At 38.6% G+C, this 17,515-nt stretch overlaps 4 protein-coding genes across 4 annotated transcripts; 1 reads left to right on the top strand and 3 right to left on the bottom strand.

Moving 5' to 3' along the window:
* Positions 1–11: 11 nt before the first annotated feature.
* Positions 12–1,848, top strand: LOC137725716 (uncharacterized). Its single transcript, XM_068464485.1, has 4 exons — positions 12–232; positions 472–550; positions 627–708; positions 1,486–1,848. The coding sequence occupies exons 1-4, from the start codon at positions 103–105 to the stop codon at positions 1,624–1,626; spliced, it is 432 nt and encodes a 143-aa protein (XP_068320586.1). The 5' UTR covers positions 12–102; the 3' UTR covers positions 1,627–1,848.
* Positions 1,849–2,189: 341 nt separating this feature from the next.
* LOC137725715 (probable 26S proteasome non-ATPase regulatory subunit 3) lies at positions 2,190–5,921 on the bottom strand. The gene is made up of 9 exons (XM_068464484.1): positions 5,751–5,921; positions 5,566–5,654; positions 5,213–5,403; positions 4,975–5,112; positions 4,731–4,867; positions 4,517–4,571; positions 4,316–4,426; positions 3,163–3,402; positions 2,190–2,967 (listed from the first exon to the last, which is right to left on the bottom strand). Exons 2-9 carry the CDS (start codon positions 5,642–5,644, stop codon positions 2,455–2,457), a joined length of 1,464 nt encoding a protein of 487 aa, XP_068320585.1. The 5' UTR covers positions 5,645–5,654; positions 5,751–5,921; the 3' UTR covers positions 2,190–2,454.
* A 4,441-nt stretch (positions 5,922–10,362) lies between these two features.
* On the bottom strand, positions 10,363–13,195 carry LOC137726730 (monooxygenase 2-like). The gene is made up of 6 exons (XM_068465686.1): positions 12,878–13,195; positions 12,549–12,695; positions 12,103–12,171; positions 11,778–11,943; positions 11,383–11,611; positions 10,363–11,113 (listed from the first exon to the last, which is right to left on the bottom strand). Exons 1-6 carry the CDS (start codon positions 12,976–12,978, stop codon positions 10,560–10,562), a joined length of 1,266 nt encoding a protein of 421 aa, XP_068321787.1. The 5' UTR covers positions 12,979–13,195; the 3' UTR covers positions 10,363–10,559.
* Positions 13,196–14,037: 842 nt separating this feature from the next.
* Positions 14,038–16,666, bottom strand: LOC137726510 (monooxygenase 2-like). The gene is made up of 6 exons (XM_068465444.1): positions 16,533–16,666; positions 16,240–16,386; positions 15,813–15,881; positions 15,447–15,612; positions 15,080–15,308; positions 14,038–14,780 (listed from the first exon to the last, which is right to left on the bottom strand). Exons 1-6 carry the CDS (start codon positions 16,604–16,606, stop codon positions 14,221–14,223), a joined length of 1,245 nt encoding a protein of 414 aa, XP_068321545.1. The 5' UTR covers positions 16,607–16,666; the 3' UTR covers positions 14,038–14,220.
* Between the last annotated feature and the right edge of the window lie 849 nt (positions 16,667–17,515).

The raw sequence follows: 17,515 nt of genomic DNA, 5'->3' as shown, positions 1-17,515 counted from the left end.
TAGCAAACGACGTCGTAACTAACTCCCGGGACTACGTGGAAACGCGGCATCATATCGTTCTCACCACTGAAGCAAAACAAACGGAAAGCCGAGCCGGAGAAGATGATCGTCTGCGTCGCCGTCGTCGGCCACCAGAACAACCCGCTTTACATTCAAAGCTTCACTGACGCCGATGACGCCCTCAAGCTCCACCACATCGTCCACTGCTCCCTCGACGTCGTCGACGAGCGAGGTAAACAAAATTCAAGATTCAGATGTGGGTCAGGGTCTCCTTTACTTTTGAAATTCTCACTTCTGCGTTCTGCTAAATAGTTTTGATTTTTCTGTTCGATCGAATTGGAAATAGACTAAACACTGAAATCATTTTTGGGTCTGCTTTATTTAGCTGAAAAATTAGACCTTTGATTGTCGGGTTTGTGTATTTTAGTTAGAATTTATGTAAAGTTTGTGTATTTTTGTGTGATTTTGTAGTGAACAATCCGAAAAAGTCCGGGCCAACATTGAATGAGACATTCTTGGGTCTGCTGTATCCAACTGAGAATTACAAAGTGTGAGTACTTTTGTTGTGTATGCTTAGCTTGAATGTATTGATCTTTGGTGTTCTTATATGGTGATATTGTTTGCAGGTACGGCTATTTGACTAATACAAAAGTGAAGTTTATCTTGGTAACTACTGATCTTGATGTCAAAGATGCCGATGTTAGAAATGTGAGTATTGCTCTTGGTGTTGCATCTTACTGAATTACTCATTTTCTGAAAAATTAAACATGATGCAGCATTCACTCAGAAATTTTCATCAATGCTACGATGTTTTCCGACGTAAATTAGTTGCTATGTTTATATACATACTTCTGAAACAAGGTTTCTTTCTTTTTTGAGGAAATGACTTAAATAGTAAGTTATGGATGCAAGTGTAATGCAAATTGATTTCGCAGTTTCTGCTTCCTCCAGTGAGAGAATGTTCATAAAGCAGTCATGACTTCATGTTTATGTACATAAGATTGATGAAATTTGGTCTTCTCCAAAGATTGATTGAATTCATATGGTTTTGAGAGATTGAAAGCCCTCTTAATCCACCTTAGTTCATGCATAGTTTGGAAATGAGATGCAAGAATAAGTGATACAAAATATTGTGACAGTAGTTCCCTTGACAAGAAATGCATATGTGACAAATTTACCCGTACGTCTGACATGTTTATTTCCTGCCATCATGTACTTCTTAAACAACTGTAGGCAGCTGTTATGTTTCTTGAGAACATGAATTCTTGAATTATTTGGATGGGATTTTCAATGGTTCTCTGGAGTGTGGGTTACTCCGTTTGTTTAATTGGTTATGATTCACTATTCTTCCATTTTGATAGTGTGGGTGGCCACTAGTTTTTGTAAGTGCTAAATATGTTCCATGGTGTGCTATCTTTAGTGAGTATTGTCTATATATGCAACAAGGTTTGGATAATCCCTCTAATTGGTTTATTTGTGTTGTAGTTTTTCAGGAGATTCCATGCCGCTTATGTGGACGCAATTTCAAACCCGTTTCATGAGCCAGGTAAAAAGATAACCTCGAAAACGTTTGCAGAAAGGGTGAGCACAATCGTCAAGTCATTTGGCATGAGTTCAACCAGGTGAATGATCTCGACAGGATCGTAACTGAACATTCTGAGTCTTTCTTTGTTGAATGGGTGGAGTTCATTCGCTTTTCTCACCTACGAAGTGGAGTTAGATAAGATCACATGTTTTGTATCCCAAACTTCAGTTCTACTACAGATGAAACAATTTGTGATTCTTCTTTTCCAATATAACATTGTAAAATTTCTAACATTTGGCTTCACCGGATATGGCTTTCATCTTTCGCGTTCTTCGTTTGCAACGTCTTTTCGTTTTTTTCTTTGAACATTGGCATACAAATGCAAAAACAATTCCATCTCCAAATGCACGTATGAAAACGATAATAACGTAAAAATGATTGTAAAACCATCCACCCTAAACAAGTTAATACCGATCACCGAGTAGCCGGACAAAGAAGAAAAAGACTTTACAGGCATCATGTGTTGAACCAAAATTACATGGTTTACGACACAACTTTCTCAACCATAAGCGGAAAAAAAGACTCTGCTGGCAATATGCCACTTGAACAATCGTCAAATTACAGGGAACATAAGAATGAATGACAGCACGCAAGAGAGAACTACTTTGGTAACCTGATAAGCATGTTCAATGTCTGGTGAAATGTAAAATATTCGATGTTCGTATCATATTCAACGGAAAGAGGAGGTCGCTCAGGCCCAACTCGATAAATCTGTAACACAAACGGAAACGGACGCTATCCCAGTCAATCAGACAAGGAACTCAAAATATTCTTGATACATTTTCAGAAAAGAAAACAAAACAGGCACAGCATTTTGAGAGCATTGCACAGGGAAAGTAGATGGCTGGCTTTCTCAGTATATAACCTCTTCAAAACTCATCATCATCTTCCTCGGCTATGTGCTTTGCAAGCTCTTGCTCCTGTTGTTGCCTCTCCCTCCTCTTCTCAGCACTTTCTTTCTCCTTGTGGGAATTTGGTGGGAACCTAAGTGCTCGCACTGCATCGTTGTGCAAATTGAGGCAAAATGCAATTCTTGTGTCGAATGCAGCTTGGGGCTCGTTAGTAGAGTAGATATCCCCAGTTTCCTTTGACACCATCCATCCATTTGCATGATCCAGAGTGGCATCAATTGCACCATCTCGGATTGCCTTCGCCACAATGCTTTCAGCATCAGCAACCGGGTTTGGAGAGTCCAATCGCAACTTTTTAGCAACATCAACCAGAGAAATACGGGAATAAGAGATGCTAATGTTACGCAACCCAGTCCTTATGACATTATGTCGCAGCCTAACAATCAAATTATGGGTTCGGTCTGCATTGAATACATCTGAGAACTTTTCTGCAATATTCTTGAAAAGCTCCAAGTCACCAATTCTCACAGCCTGAAAAATAAATCGTCTCAATCAAAACCAGCAGTAGAAAAAGCTCATGGCCTATTCAGGGAGTTGATTCCAAGTAGACCCTCCCAGCCTCATATACTGCATTACTACTCTTCAACACAACAAAATTCTGCTCAAACTTGACAAGAGTAAAGTTCAGAATTCAGAGTTCAAGGTTTTTGAGAAATGCGGGCTTACATTTGTTAGTTCGAAGTATGGCCGCAACGCCTTCTCCATGCCTTTTTGCATAAAAACGGTTCTCTCAGGGATTTCTCCAAGCAACAAGCGTACAATGATTGCCCACTTGTTGCACTGAATCCGAAAACCAAGGGCTGCTATAGGAGCTTTCCTAGCAGCTTGCAGGAGGGACTCCTTTGCATCAGTGTACTCCAACTGAATTGTTCTGATCTTTCCTAGGTAAAAGAGATACCGACAGAACTGCAAGAAAACATTGGCCAATCAGAATACGCATCTTACAATTCATATAAAGAGAACTACTGAGGTAATATATGCTATTGTTCTGATATGTACTCCTCTACCACAATGTTTTGAACCAAGCTGGTACAAATTTGACTCTATGAAAACAGTCTTGTGGTAATCCACATACTTCCCAAGGACCCTCCTTGTTTCCCTTAAAGTTGTAAGCAAACAAGAGACGCAAAAAAAATGTATGTTCCTCTGAAAAGAAACCAAGTTTATTCCTCAGAGAACATAAATCACTAAAATTTTCTGAAATGTAGAAAGTAAGGAAGAGTAATATTTATTCACAAACTGCAACATGGTAACAGAGTAAGGGGATGTTCTTGATAGTAAGCAGTGATTGAAAGTGGAAGAAGGCAAAAACACAAGAGAGACCAGCACGTTATAAAAATATGGTTTTTGTTAATTAAGAAAAAGGAAAAAGGTTGTAGCCATGCAGTCCATTGATAATAAGCGTGAGAATAACAGTTGAAGAATGCAAAAACACAAGAAAGACCAGCATCACAATACATCTTCTTCATTTTATTTTTTTTTAATAAGAAATTGAAAATGTTAATATAAAAATATAATAGAAGATCTAAATTACAAAAGAGATGAAGAAGCAGTGCACCAAATCCAAATGACCCCAAATAAAAACTAAAGAAAGAAAAAACTTTCAAGGAAACAGCACCGATCTCAATGAACATACATGTCACCCAACAACATCTAGTAGTACCTATGTTACATCACATTTGTAATTTGTTATACAACTGAATATGCATAAGGTTAGAAGTTGATTATAAATTATAATGAGACTGAACCATACATTCACACACAATTGTGATCCTAGATACATTGTTTAAAGATATAGATTCAAATAATTGAGCATTACCTGCTGGTTGGAGTGAGCCTCAAATCGAGGTGCCTTGGACCTCAGTTTCTCAGCCTGATCATACAGGTTATAGTGGAGATAATTGCGAAGCAGAAGATTAAGAAGTGTTTCCTGCATCACATTGTTATCCACAAGTAAGAAACCAGTGGGACAGGCACAGTAGCTGACAATATTAAAACAAAAAAAAAAAAAAAACACTACCTGACCCAGCTCATCATGGCGCAAAGTGGCAATCCGGTGAAGATTCAGGAGATTTCTGTGAATGAATGAGTGAACAAATTAATCGTAATAGGAATAAGTTAAATACAGAAGGTCGGAAACATTGCATACCTTGTCCTTAATACAAAGACATTTGTACCTCAAAAACAAGCAAACGGATTCTTTAAATACAATAACACAATAACATACAACTCACCCTCTAATTTCTGCAAGATCACCAGTGAGTTCATAGCTAAGGGAGTAATAGAAGTACAGCCTGGATGCCAGAACATCAATGGTTCTCCTATTCAAGTTCTTAATACGAGCAATGCTTGCCGAGGCACAAGCTTTAGCCTAAAAGACAGCAAGTTCAATGTTATCACAAATATAAGAGCTTCAACTTTAAAAAGTAAACGATCCAGAGCCAGATGTAATAGCATGTTGTAAGTATATTGCTTCACCTCATTGTACTTTTTCTGATCAATCAGAAAAATGAGCACAAGCAAGTAGGAGTACATCTCTAGCTCTGGCAAGGCATGTTTTGCGGGAACTTGAGTAGCAGATGTTGCGGTATCAACATCCATATCCTGTTCATCATCCTGTACAACCAAAAGTCACTTTCACAGTGCTCGAACCTAAACAAGAACATCGTATACACCAGGTCAAATCCAAAACTCAATACGGTAGATCCAAAATCACCTTGGGAAGAAAGGACGATAAACGGCTATGAACCTCAGATCCCGGTGTAAGGGCAAAATTGAGGAATGCTGAAATCACAGAAACCTTCAGCTTCCGCCTCAACATCATCGTTAGCCTAACGGCACGCACAATCCGCCTAACCTCCCGGGTATAAGCAGCGGTCTCAAGGAGTGAAGCAATCTCCTTCAAATCTAACAAAACCAGTAAAAATTGAACATTTCAAGTCAAATCCCACATACCCAGTTCGATAAACTACCAATAACTTACTTAAACCCGTAAAAAAATGCGGGAAAATTAGTGTTTTACAGATACATATACAGATATATATATATGGATGCGGATGGTGAACTTACTGTGTAAAGTTGACGGAGAAGTCGAAGAAACTGAGTTGGAAGGCGCCGGGACCTCCTTCATCTCCACGTCGTGAGTCATCTTGTAGAGACTGTATCCAGATTACACAGAACGTGGATTTAACGAACGACGAACGAAGATGAAAGCGAAAAATTCGAAATTTGCTTTGAAATTAAGGCAAAGTTACCTTGAATCTGGCGGCGGCTCGCGCTGATCGGAATGGATTTGGTGACTGATGAACCAGGGTTTTGCTACGGTTTCCTCCTCTGCAAGTTTATGCGAGACCGAAGAGAGAATACGAGGAACAGTGGGAGAGACAAGTGAAGTGAAGGCCGATGTTATACGGCGTCGCTTCTTTCATTTCTTATTTTTCTTTCGGATTTTTAGAAAAACAATGCTTTTTTTTTTTTTTTTTCTTTTCGAAAAGGACCGCATATATTTCATAAAGCCAGTAAGTCAATTGGTACAAGGTGAAGAAACATCCTCCACAAGAAAATCACTAATTATAAAAGGAGGTTTATCTATCCAAGTACAATTCCCCTAGAGTGGAGGGCAAAATGGGCCAGACGATGGGCTGCCGAGTTTGCTTGGCGGCGGATATGGGCAACCAAAGCTTCAGCGACCAGAGACAGCAAGAATTTGGTATCTTCGATGATGGGTCCCATGGAAAACAAGTTCATCAAATACCCCAACACTGCTGAAACGATCTGAAGCGCATCACTCTCAATATCAATCTTAATTAAACCCCGTTCAACCACCAATTCAAGACTAACTCACATGGCCAGTGCTTCCACCTGGATAGGGGAAAACACTTCCATGAAAACACGGTAAGCCGCACCCACAAAGTTTCCTTTAGCATTTTTTATTATGATCCCCACTCCACCTAAGCATTGTTCTTCATCCCATACCCCATCTACATTAAGTTTCAGTCTGCCAGTTGGAAGACAAGACCATCGAGGAGGGACACCATGGCTAACCGATTGGGAAGGAAAGCAGGCCACACGTAAGAAATCCTGCCACCAATCCACCGCATGACCCATGACTACCATAGGATTCGAATTAGGAACCTCACCCCAAAGTTTAGCATTCATGGTCTTTCAAATCGCCCAAAATAACATAATGATACAATCAAAGTCCGACTTCACTAGATTTTGCGCTATAAGTAGAGCCCATTCCTTCAATGAGCATCTATTCCAGTGAGAAAGGCGGAACGCTAAGGGTGAGGCTCGCCAGATATCAACTGCGAACGGGCACTCAAGCATAATGTGACATCCCACATCGCCCAGGGGAGTGATCCTTAAATGTATATTCACATCCCTACCTAGCATAAGGCCTTTTGGGAGCTCACTGGCTTTGGGTTCCGTAGGAACTTCGAAGTTAAGTGAGAAGGGGGTACTCCCTTAAATGTATATTCACATCCCTACCTAGCACGAGGCCTTTTGGGAGCTCATTGGCTTCGGGTTCCGTAGGAACTCTGAAGTTAAGCGAGAAGGAGGCTAGAGCACTCCCAGGATGGGTGACCCATCGGGAAGTTCTCGTGTGAGTTCCCAAAAACAAAATCGTGAGGGCGTGGTCGGGGCCCAAAGCGGACAATATTGTGCTACGGTAGTGGAGTCGAGCCCGAGAAGTGGTCCCGCCTGGGCCGGGATGTGACACATAAGGTGATGTGTCGATTATGCACCGATTCACAGAGCACACATAACGGATCAATGGGGACTTTCCGAAGAATGACGTTTCCAGCCGTAGGGACAATATTTGAGATAATTTCCATGTCGTCATCTTAACTTTGGGAAGAACACTGGTTTGCCATAATATATCCCACAAAATAGAAAAAGGGTTGCAATGGGATGAAGAAGATGAAGATAGAGAAGGATGGAGAATCTTTTGCTGAGCCACATGATAGGCATTTTTAACAGTGAATTTGTCTTTTTTATCATAATGTTAAATCAAGTTGTCACCCATTGACCACATAATCAGTGGAAAAGTTCGAATAAGACCAACCTCTTCAAGAGGCAATACAGAGTTAAGCAAGTTCACATTCCATTTGGCATCATCAGTGATCAAATCTCGAACAACAGAGATGGTAGAGTTCGCATTCTTAGTGGATAAGGATTGAAAGGTTGAGGGTCGAGGAATCAAGTGATCTCCCCACACTTTGATAGTACTTCCATCACCAATTTGCCACTTAGATCTTTGTTTAATTACCTGTCTAGCGGCACATATGCTTCTCCACAAATAAGATGCATAATGCCGAACCACAGCATCCATGAAAGAAGAATTAGGGAAATACTTAGCCTTTAGAGTCCGTGCAACTAAGGATGAAGATTCAAAAATGATTCGACACCCTTGTTTTGCAAGAAGGGCTAGATTAAAGGCATCGAAAGTGCGAGAGTCCACCCTCATATTTTGGGAGGCAAAGCTTATTCCAAGCCATCCAATGAATTTTCCTCTCATTATCCGATTCATTCCACTAATAAGAGGCCACTAATTGGTTCAACTCATCACAAAAATACTTTCGAAATAGGAAGCAATACATGGTATACAATGGAATGGTTTGAGCCACAACCTGCACCAGTAACTCTTTCCCTGCGGCACTAAGTGCTTTGCCTTTCCAGCCCTGAAGTTTTTTTCACAGCCTCTCTTTAATATGGTTGAAGTAGGCTCCGCGATTCCTCCCGACCAATACTTGAACCAACTCTAACCCTTAGACCCAAATTCAAATATTTAGACCCACTAAGAGTCAAATTACAATTGATGGTTGATGTCAAATTTTGTATTTCTCCAACCGAATTATCAAATATTATTTTATTATTTAAATAGAATTTTAAATGGCTACAATTAATAAAAAAATATTGAAACAAAATTTTTATTAGTTGAAATGTTAGTAGAATAAGGGACACACCATTAGTAGGGGTGGGCATAAAAACCGCCAAACCGCAAAACCACATCGAACCGTAAGAAAAAAAACCGAAAAAAACCGTGTTGACCGGAAAAGTCAACGTTGAGTGAAAAACCGAACCGAACCGTTCAAACCGGTTCCGGTTCCAGTTTCGAATGACCAAGAACCGGCCGAACCGAACCGAATCGTTTTATTAATAATAAATAAATAAATTATATATACACACACATGTCATGGTATAATAGGTTGAAAAATAGTTTGAAAAATTGTGTACAGGAGCTGCTGCTTCTTGCTTGCTCTCTGAAGTCTGAAAACTTGCAATTTGTTTCATCATTTTTTTGTTTGTTGACTGATTGACCAGTGCATATGTATTTTAGTTGTCTCTTTTTGTTGACTTGGTGCCACTACCAAAGACATTTGCATTAAAAAAGATGTGTTGTATGCAACTTTATGTAATCAGTTTTAGAAGATGTATTTGAATGCATAATGATTTGGTGTTCAAATAATTTATTATTAGGAACCGTAAACCGGCAAGAACCGAATCGGAACCGGTGTAGACTGAACCGTAATGTTCTAGTCATAAATTTAAGTGGAACCGCACCGAATCGAACCATTAATATATTTCGGTTCCAGTTTCAATTTAGGGGTGGAACCGCACCGAACCGCACCGTGCCCACCCCTAACCATTAGAATGAATTAAAAATAAATTTGACATTAATGTCAAATTTGACTCCTAATCACAAAGCCTTCAAATCCAGTCAACAAATAACACTTCAATTGAACAGACTTTTGATGTCAAATATGCACAGTGGCATTCCACATAGGATTTTGACGTCTCTTTTGAAGATGCTCTAAAAGATAAAATTTTACGTCTATGAAAAGTGAAAATTACACAACCCTCGAGACCTAAATTTCAAGACATAAAATGTATTAAACTGTAGTGGAATGGTTTTAATCCTGATTTTTATTTTTCGGTAAATTTTTTTTTTGTAACTTTGAGTTATGTTATTTTAATTTAATTTTATAAATGTTTTAACCTAAAAAAAAAAAAAAAAAAAATTAAAGTCTAACAAAATTTTCAAGATCAAACAAATCATAACATAAATGAACAAATAAATGAGTATATATAGAGTTTGGGATAATTTTTAAGTGGACATGTTTTAAAATTTTTATTTATTATTTTGACCTTGGTATTTAAATATCAGTCGTTGGATTAAAAAAAACATATATGAACCGTTACATCAAAAGACTGCAAAAGTAAAAAGACATTTAATCTGGACTGTTGGTTACGGCTGCTTTTGACTCAATTGGACGGTTGGACAGCTGGGGTCCCCTGCCATGCGAGGCCCATTTGTCGCCCACAACCCTCACCCTTCTGCCTGTTGCTTTCTTAAAAATATGTGAGGCCCCCAAAAATTTGGGTCAACTAAATAGAAACCCAAATTTGGGTTTTAGTTTGAGTCTGAAGCAACTTTTTTTAGGTTTAAACCGAAATATTTGGGTTTGAGTCCGCCTTGGAGTTGGTCTTATTGAATTGGGGTTCAATATGTATTCTTTTTAATAACAAAAGAGATGGAATTCAAAGTTGGATACTTTCCAATCATAAAAAAGAAGTAGATATCCAATACTATTTGTATTTAAATTTGAAAGAAATTATTGCAAGTTTATATCCAATACTATTTGTATTTAAATTTGAAAGAAATTATTGCAAGTTTATTGTGAGGTTAAACTCATATTCGTTTTCCTTACTTTTAGCGTAAATAATATCGTGTGTTAAAAAAAACTGTTTTAAATGATTTGAGCATATTTGACTATTAAAAAGGATTTTGTTTTGGTTTGTCAAACATTTGGAGTGATATATTCATTATAATTGCCCATCATATATCGTAGCTACTAGAAATAAATGAAATTTCATTTATTACTTTGATCATAAAACGATTACAAGACGGTAGCACATAACTAACATTTAGAAAATTAAACTACTTCTAAAACAAAACATTTAGTTGCATAATTTTCTTGCATACATTATGAAAGCATCTCCAGCAACACTCGTCAAAATTGTTTGATTACCATTTTCACAAGACATGGCATTTTTCATTAAGATATGATGAGTTTCCCACAATCAAAATCAGCCTTCTTCAAAAGCAACAAAGCGAGGGTTGGAGCCAGAAATTTGTTCAACAATGTCATAATTTTTCCTCCACTCCCCTGCATAAAACCAACCACATAACCTGTGACAATGAGATCAAACCCTCTCCATCTCCTTTCATTGGCATACTTTTTCAACCCCATCTCAATCCTCTTATAATATTCCTCCACTCCTTCACCTCCATCTTTTATTTCTCGCCTTGAGTGTTTCAACAAGGCCTCACCAAGACACCTTGCTAACACAACCCCGTCTTCTAACGCAGCGCAGCCGCCTTGGCCTATGTCTGGTGTCATGGGGTGGAGCGCGTCCCCAGCAACACAAACATTGCCTTTGCTAATGTTTCCCCAAAGAAGCTCCCAAGGATGTCTATATCTCAGTGGAGATGATATAAAAGCATCCAAGTTAGTGCTTTCTATAACTTCTCTTACTTTCTCAGGTGCCTTTCCAAGGTTGCTCAGAATATATTGCTTCAGTTGAGCTGGGCTTTCTTCTAGCTCTCTCTCTACAAGACATGAAAAATAAATAAATGCGACACACATTTGACATTTTTTTTTAACAAGTGATCTTATTCTTTAAAATAGTCTAAACTACAGGGAGAAAATTTGAACTCGGGTGCAGAAGGGGAATACATTCGCTCTACATAGTAGCAGAAAATACAGTTTGAATTGAGAACAAAAATACGTACTTTCAAGGATGATTGAGAGCCAAAACTTTTGGCTTAAATAAAAGGAAGTAAGCCAAAAAGTCTGAAAATTGGTGTGAGATGCTTACCTTGGCTGGTAGGAGCCCAAGTGTAGTACCAATAAACAGTTTTATCATCACAAGGGATTACACCATATCTAATACCATTTCCAAAGAACTGCATAAATATGGGATCAAAACCATGGCCGCTCTTGAAGTTGGCAAGGCCTCGGATGGCAGATCTCCCTGTAAACGCCGGCTGCTTGAACCCTAGCCATTTAGCAACCACGGAGTTCACTCCGTCACTCCCAACTAAGACCTATTCAATCACGGCATTGATGTATAGGCAATTAGATCAAAAGATACCTATACATAGAGTTCAAAGAATTAGAGCGTCGAACCTAAAACTAATTGATAGCGATGAAGAGGAAACACAGTAAGGCAAGGCTCTACATTCCCTATGTGGGATATGCTCTCAACAATACCTTGGCCTTGAGGATGGTTCCATCAGCAAGATGCACCAGCTTCAAGTAGCCTGATTCGTCAATGGAAACCACCTTGGACGAAAACCTAATGGTGCCACTAGGGAGTTCATCTGCAAGGGCTTCCAAAAGCAATCTCCTTTTCACGCGACGAACTTCATGATCTCCGCTGCACGTCATGGTAAAATCTCAATTATATCTGAGCATGCTTGCATTAAGAAGCTGGAGAACGATACTGGGGGGCTGAAAAGCATGCGAAAAAAGGAGATGCAGCAACTGGAGGAATGTAAGCTATTGAGGGGATTAAGCAAATATTTGGAAAACTTACTTCTTTCCCTTGGCCTTAAATGACATCTCAAACACAGGAAGCCCAGAAATTGTTGAGGAAGTCACATTCCTGCATTCACAGCACCGTTTAGTTCCGTGCGAAAAAAAGCATCACACAGAATCATTTCTACACTGCCTGCTGAAATAATTTTACTTATTCATCAAACAAAAGGGTATATAATTTATGTCACTTATTCATTTTTGGTACTATATATTGAAATTAATTCGCACATGAACAAAATAGTTCAAAAGGAGATGGATCGAATATAAGGCCGGAGACTGCGTTCTCTTGTATATGTATGTGTGATCTCAAGGTGTCAAGGCACGCACCAAAACAGGCGTTCATGAGGGTTTAGATTGATTAACCGTTGGACAACATAACATATCAAAATTGTCCACAACAAGTAGTTATAAGAAAGTGCTGAGGTAGAGTCAGAATATAATTACCCACGAAGTGCCCCATGTTGTTGGCGAAGAGTATCACCAATGCCAAGGGCATCCAAGGCCTTCCATGCATTTGTCCATGTTGTTAAAGCAAACCCGGTCGTCCTCAAACTATCCGACGATTCTAAAACTACGCTCCGAATCCCCAGCCTGCAGCAAAACAAAATTAATTTTGCTTATTGCTTACAGTCTAAGTGAACATATTTGCAATTAATCATATTAACAAGTTTTGGTACGTAGTAGTAATTAAAACATATTATTATCCAGATCAGTCTGAAAACTTGAAGAGAGAGAGAGAGAGTGAGAGAGAGAGAGAGAGAGAGAGAGAGAACCTGTGAAGCCCCAAGGCTGCAGAAAGACCAGCAATTCCAGCCCCAACAATCACAACACTTTCTTCTACTACTTCCATGAGTGATGGTATTATTGACGCCATTTCGGAGTTGCTCTGTTGGATGGTTATTCCATAAGTTGGATTACAGTACAAAGTCTTATTCCATAAGTTGGATTACAGTACAAAGTCTTATTCCATAAGTTGGATTACAGTACAAAATCAACGGAAGGTGGGATTTGACGATTCCAAGGGGAAGTAGAGAGATTGATGGCGTCTGAAACTCTACTTTCGCAAACATGTGTGTTTTCGAAGAGAACAAGATAGAAAATAAAGAAATCTTAAATTATTTTTTAGGATTAATCTCAATTTACTTGTTGGTTTTCAACATTTAATACATGAAGTTTTTTTTATTCTAAAATGGTACATAAAATCATAATTTTGGAATATTTTCATATATCTTTTAAGTTTGCTGTTAAATTAGTTGTTAACTAATGACATGACTCTCACATAAACAGTGATTAAGCGTCACATGTTATAGAACCCACATAAATATATGTATTAAAAAAATTATATATGGAAGAATTTTTTCCATAATTTGTGGCGGCAATTGGATTTGTCATTGTGGGATGATGACGAATGGGATTACGATTGGGATGACACACTGGAAGGACAAGTAACACTGACAACAACGAACTTTCAACCTTGTTGCCCTTTTAGATTTTGTGCAAAGAGGCTTGTAGATAATGATTAAGAAAACTCCATCTTGCTGTTTTGCCCTCGAAATTCCGAGTTCATATACATATTGAATATGTCTACGCTTCTTGAATTTAAGCTTGTTATCAAAATTGACTATGATAAATGAAAAATATGATTGTGGAAAAGGTTTATAGGGCAACTATGAAGGATAATTTTGTCATAATGGGATATTGGGATTACTTTTCTTTGGTGGAAGCCATAAGCCATAGTGGCATTACAATTTGGAGGAGATAGGTGGCAATCAAACTGCAATAATTCCACCAAATGCTTTATGTTATTAGCAGTTGAGCACTAGGATAATTAATATTATCGGTTTAAACTTAGTCTGATGATATTTCTCTTCTTAATGTTGAAAAAGTCTCAAGTTCAAATTTTCTTTTGCGGTTGATGTTGAAAATGAAAAATTAAAGTAAACTTAGTCACAAATGTCTAATATAATTGTGATATAATATGATTAAAACTCTCTCATGGTAGTGACAAAATTACAAGTAGGGTAAGAAAGGTCTTTTACTAATATAATTGCGATATAAGAAAGATTACTTGGAAGTCAAACGAAAATTAATATACGTACAGAAGAACTACATTGTTTTAAGAGATGCTGAGCTTTCCACAATCAAAATCAGACTTCTTCAACAGCAACCCAGCAAGAATTGGAGCCAGACATTTGTCCCTCAAAAAGTTCATGATTTTCCCATTACCCTCTTGAAAAAACCCAACCACTAAAGCTGTGCTGATCAGGTCAAAGCTTCTCCATCTCCTCTCAGTAGCATAGTTCTTCAACCCCGTCTCAATCCTCTCATGTTCTTCCCTTCCTTCTTCGCCCGCCTTATCTTTTGTTTCGTGCCGTGAGCTCTTCAACAAGGCCTCACCGAGACACCTTGCCAACACAACACTGTCTTCCAATGCAGCGCACCCGCCTTGGCCAATGTCCGGGGTCATGGGGTGGAGCGCGTCTCCTGCAACGCAAACATTGCCTTTGCTGATGTTTCCCCATAGAATCTCCCAAGGATGTCTATATCTCAATGGAGAGGATACAAAAGCATCCAGTTCGGTGTTTTCTACTACAGCCTTTACTTTATCGGGTATCTTTCCGAGCTTGCTTAACATGTATTGCTTCAGTTGACCGGGGTTCTCTTCTAGCTCTTTCTCTACAAGACATGAAGAATTAGCAAAAAAAACGTGACACACACATTGATAGTTTCTGAATTGCAACGAGAATGTTGTCTGAGATGCTAAGTCATAGTATGATGCATTATCGCGTTTGTCTTAATCGTAATTTTTGTAGTGAGATTGAAAGCTGAAAACAATTTCTGAAGCACTCTCTCTACATTAATGTTGTAGAAACGGTGCAAAACCTAAAAATCCGCTCTAACTTTGAGCCTTAAAGGTATTGAAAGGAAGCATGGAAGCAAAGAAGTCTCAAGATTTTTGTGAAAGGCTTAATTACCTTGGCTGGAGGGAGACCAAGTAATGAACCAATAAACATTTTTATCATCGCAGGGGATGGCGCCCGATCTAATACCATTTCCAAAGTACTGCATAAACAAAGGATCAAACCCGTGACATCCCTTGAAGTTGACACAACCTCTAATAGCAGATCTTCCCGTAAAGGCAGGCTGCTTGAAGCCAAGCCATTTTGCCACCACAGAGTTCACTCCATCACACCCTACCAAGACCTATATATTCATTTCAATCGCAGCATTGATATCGCAAGCAATTAGAGTTAGGTTGTCAGCACAATGCAAACTAGTCATGGTTTGTCTTTACGAAGAGCAAAAAGTAGCGACAAAAAGAGGCGAGATAAGTCTACCTACCTTGGCTTTGAGGACGGTGCCATCGGCGAGATGCACCAGCTTAAATAAGCCTGATTCATCAATGGAAACCACCTTGGATGAGAACCTGATGGTGCCATTTGGGAGATCATTTGCTAGGGCTTCCAACAACAAGTTCCTTTTCACGCAACGAACTTCATGGTCTCCGCTGCGTGTCATTTACAATCTCAATCATATGGAATACTTGAATTGCATGTTACAAGTAGGGAACTAGCAATTCAAATAAAATAAATATACACGTGATATTCTATTGGGGTTCAAAGCAAGGAACAACATCTGGGGGTTGAAATGAATGCAGAAGGAAATGAAGTACTGTTACAGAGGAAACAGCTACATATGTAAACTTACTGTTTTCCTTTGGCGTCAAATGACATCTGAGACGTTTGAAGCCCTGTAATTCTCGAGGATGTTACATTCCTGCGTTCGAAACTCTGCCATCAGTTTCATACCTATATCTCGATGTAAAACAGCAAGTACTAAAATTTTTTTACTAGGAGTCATTGTCTACCGTCTGAGAAGGTCGGAAAAAAATACTAGCTGGCTAGCTAGACTATCAAGGGCAAGTGTTGATTAACTTTTGGAAATGGCCACTCAAACGAAACAATGCTTATAAAGAGTCGAACATTAAAAGGAGCGATGTTATCTAGCTAGACGGATTGATATGTCATGTTGTTACACAGTGAACCATGCGTTTAAACAAGCATGTGTCCAATCGATAATCGAAAACGTAACATGTTAGACTGTATGTCAAAGAACGTTGTGAAAACACAATTACCCATCAAGAGTGACGTGCTGTTGGCGAAGTGAATCGCCGATACCAAGGGCATCCAAGGCTTTCCAGGCATTTGTCCATGTTGTGAGTGCAAACCCTGTTGTCCTCAAACTATCAGATGATTCCAGCACCAAGCTTCTAATGCCCAGCCTGTGCACCAAAAATTTCAATTCTCCTTATAAATCATAGCCGGTAAACAGTCCACAGAGGAGCAAATTAAGCCAATATGATACCCAAATTGTTTTTCGGATACCATGCTTTTGTCTTGTGTGTGCGAGCGAGAGAGAGAGAGAAACCTGTGAAGTCCTAAGGAAGTGGCGAGGCCAGAAATTCCAGCTCCCACAATGACAACGTCTTCTACTATTTCCATTCAGCTCTTTGCTTTCTCTTTTACTCTCTATTTTTATGTGTGCGCGCGCGCGCAATAAAATGAGATGGATGGATGGATGTATGTGTGGCTATATATTTGTATGTGAATTTGATGGGCATGATTAAGTTGACGACAGGTATGACGTCAATAGTCGTGTTTGGCTTCGCTTTCCCCTTCTTGTATTATTGGGAGGTAGATTGTGTGCTTACAACTCTTCACATCTCTTCCTATTTGCGCGATTATGATTAAACTACGTCAATATTTTATATTTTTATTATTTTTTATCTTATTATTTTTATAAAAAAAATCAATATAAAATGTTAAGATGATTTAACCGTAACAGTACAAAATAGGAGATAATAGGAAGTGCACCAAACAGGAGGCAGACAATCTGCCTCCGTATTATTGATTGCTTTTCTCACCCGAAAGAGAAAATCACTGGTGCGGCGGCGGAGGCAAAATCAGATTAAGCTTCCGTTCTAAACTGTATGAAATACTTTTGTAAGTGATTTATTAGGAGCGCTTTTATTAGAATCATTTTTAAAAGAGTAATGATTTTAGAAACCAAATCCTCTCCGGATCCAAATGAATTGAGCTCAAAAATCAAATGATTCAAACCATTAAAATTTGATCCAACGGTTACAAAAAGGAGCTCCCTAAAAGTTATAATAATTGTAACCAAATCAAATTTCAATGATCCGGATCATTTGATCATTGGACTCAGTTCTTTTGGGTACGGAGGGGATCCAGTTCCATGATTTTAAACTAAATTTGCAAGCCAAATGATGTATCACCAATAGAAAATAAGCACGTTAATCAATGCTTAAATAATAATCCAATCATCATCAACAACCACATCATTAGATTTAAAAAAATTTAATTTCTCTAACATTATCCTTTCTGATAAAT

This window comes from Pyrus communis, chromosome 2, assembly GCF_963583255.1.
Source record: "Pyrus communis chromosome 2, drPyrComm1.1, whole genome shotgun sequence".
NCBI classification, from domain to species: Eukaryota; Viridiplantae; Streptophyta; class Magnoliopsida; order Rosales; family Rosaceae; genus Pyrus; species Pyrus communis.
The sequence above is the reverse complement of the archived record's forward strand: the minus strand, read 5'-3'. Positions and strand labels throughout refer to the sequence as shown.

Excerpts from the sequence above, each read along its gene's own strand:
- LOC137725716 (XM_068464485.1), top strand. The coding sequence starts at position 103 with ATGATCGTCTGCGTCGCCGTCGTCGGCCACCAGAACAACCCGCTTTAC. Across the intron at positions 551-626 it reads CCAACTGAGAATTACAAAGT|GTACGGCTATTTGACTAATA; the intron begins GTGAGTACTTTT and ends TATTGTTTGCAG. Across the intron at positions 709-1,485 it reads AAGATGCCGATGTTAGAAAT|TTTTTCAGGAGATTCCATGC; the intron begins GTGAGTATTGCT and ends TTTGTGTTGTAG.
- LOC137725715 (XM_068464484.1), bottom strand. The coding sequence starts at position 5,644 with ATGACTCACGACGTGGAGATGAAGGAGGTCCCGGCGCCTTCCAACTCA. Across the intron at positions 4,572-4,730 it reads GATCTTGCAGAAATTAGAGG|AAATCTCCTGAATCTTCACC; the intron begins GTGAGTTGTATG and ends ATTCATTCACAG. Across the intron at positions 3,403-4,315 it reads AGGCTCACTCCAACCAGCAG|TTCTGTCGGTATCTCTTTTA; the intron begins GTAATGCTCAAT and ends GTTTTCTTGCAG.
- LOC137726730 (XM_068465686.1), bottom strand. The coding sequence starts at position 12,978 with ATGGCGTCAATAATACCATCACTCATGGAAGTAGTAGAAGAAAGTGTT. Across the intron at positions 11,612-11,777 it reads GAACCATCCTCAAGGCCAAG|GTCTTAGTTGGGAGTGACGG; the intron begins GTATTGTTGAGA and ends GTGATTGAATAG. Across the intron at positions 11,114-11,382 it reads TTGGGCTCCTACCAGCCAAG|AGAGAGAGCTAGAAGAAAGC; the intron begins GTAAGCATCTCA and ends CATGTCTTGTAG.
- LOC137726510 (XM_068465444.1), bottom strand. The coding sequence starts at position 16,606 with ATGGAAATAGTAGAAGACGTTGTCATTGTGGGAGCTGGAATTTCTGGC. Across the intron at positions 15,613-15,812 it reads TTTGACGCCAAAGGAAAACA|CGGAGACCATGAAGTTCGTT; the intron begins GTAAGTTTACAT and ends AATGACACGCAG. Across the intron at positions 14,781-15,079 it reads TTGGTCTCCCTCCAGCCAAG|AGAAAGAGCTAGAAGAGAAC; the intron begins GTAATTAAGCCT and ends CATGTCTTGTAG.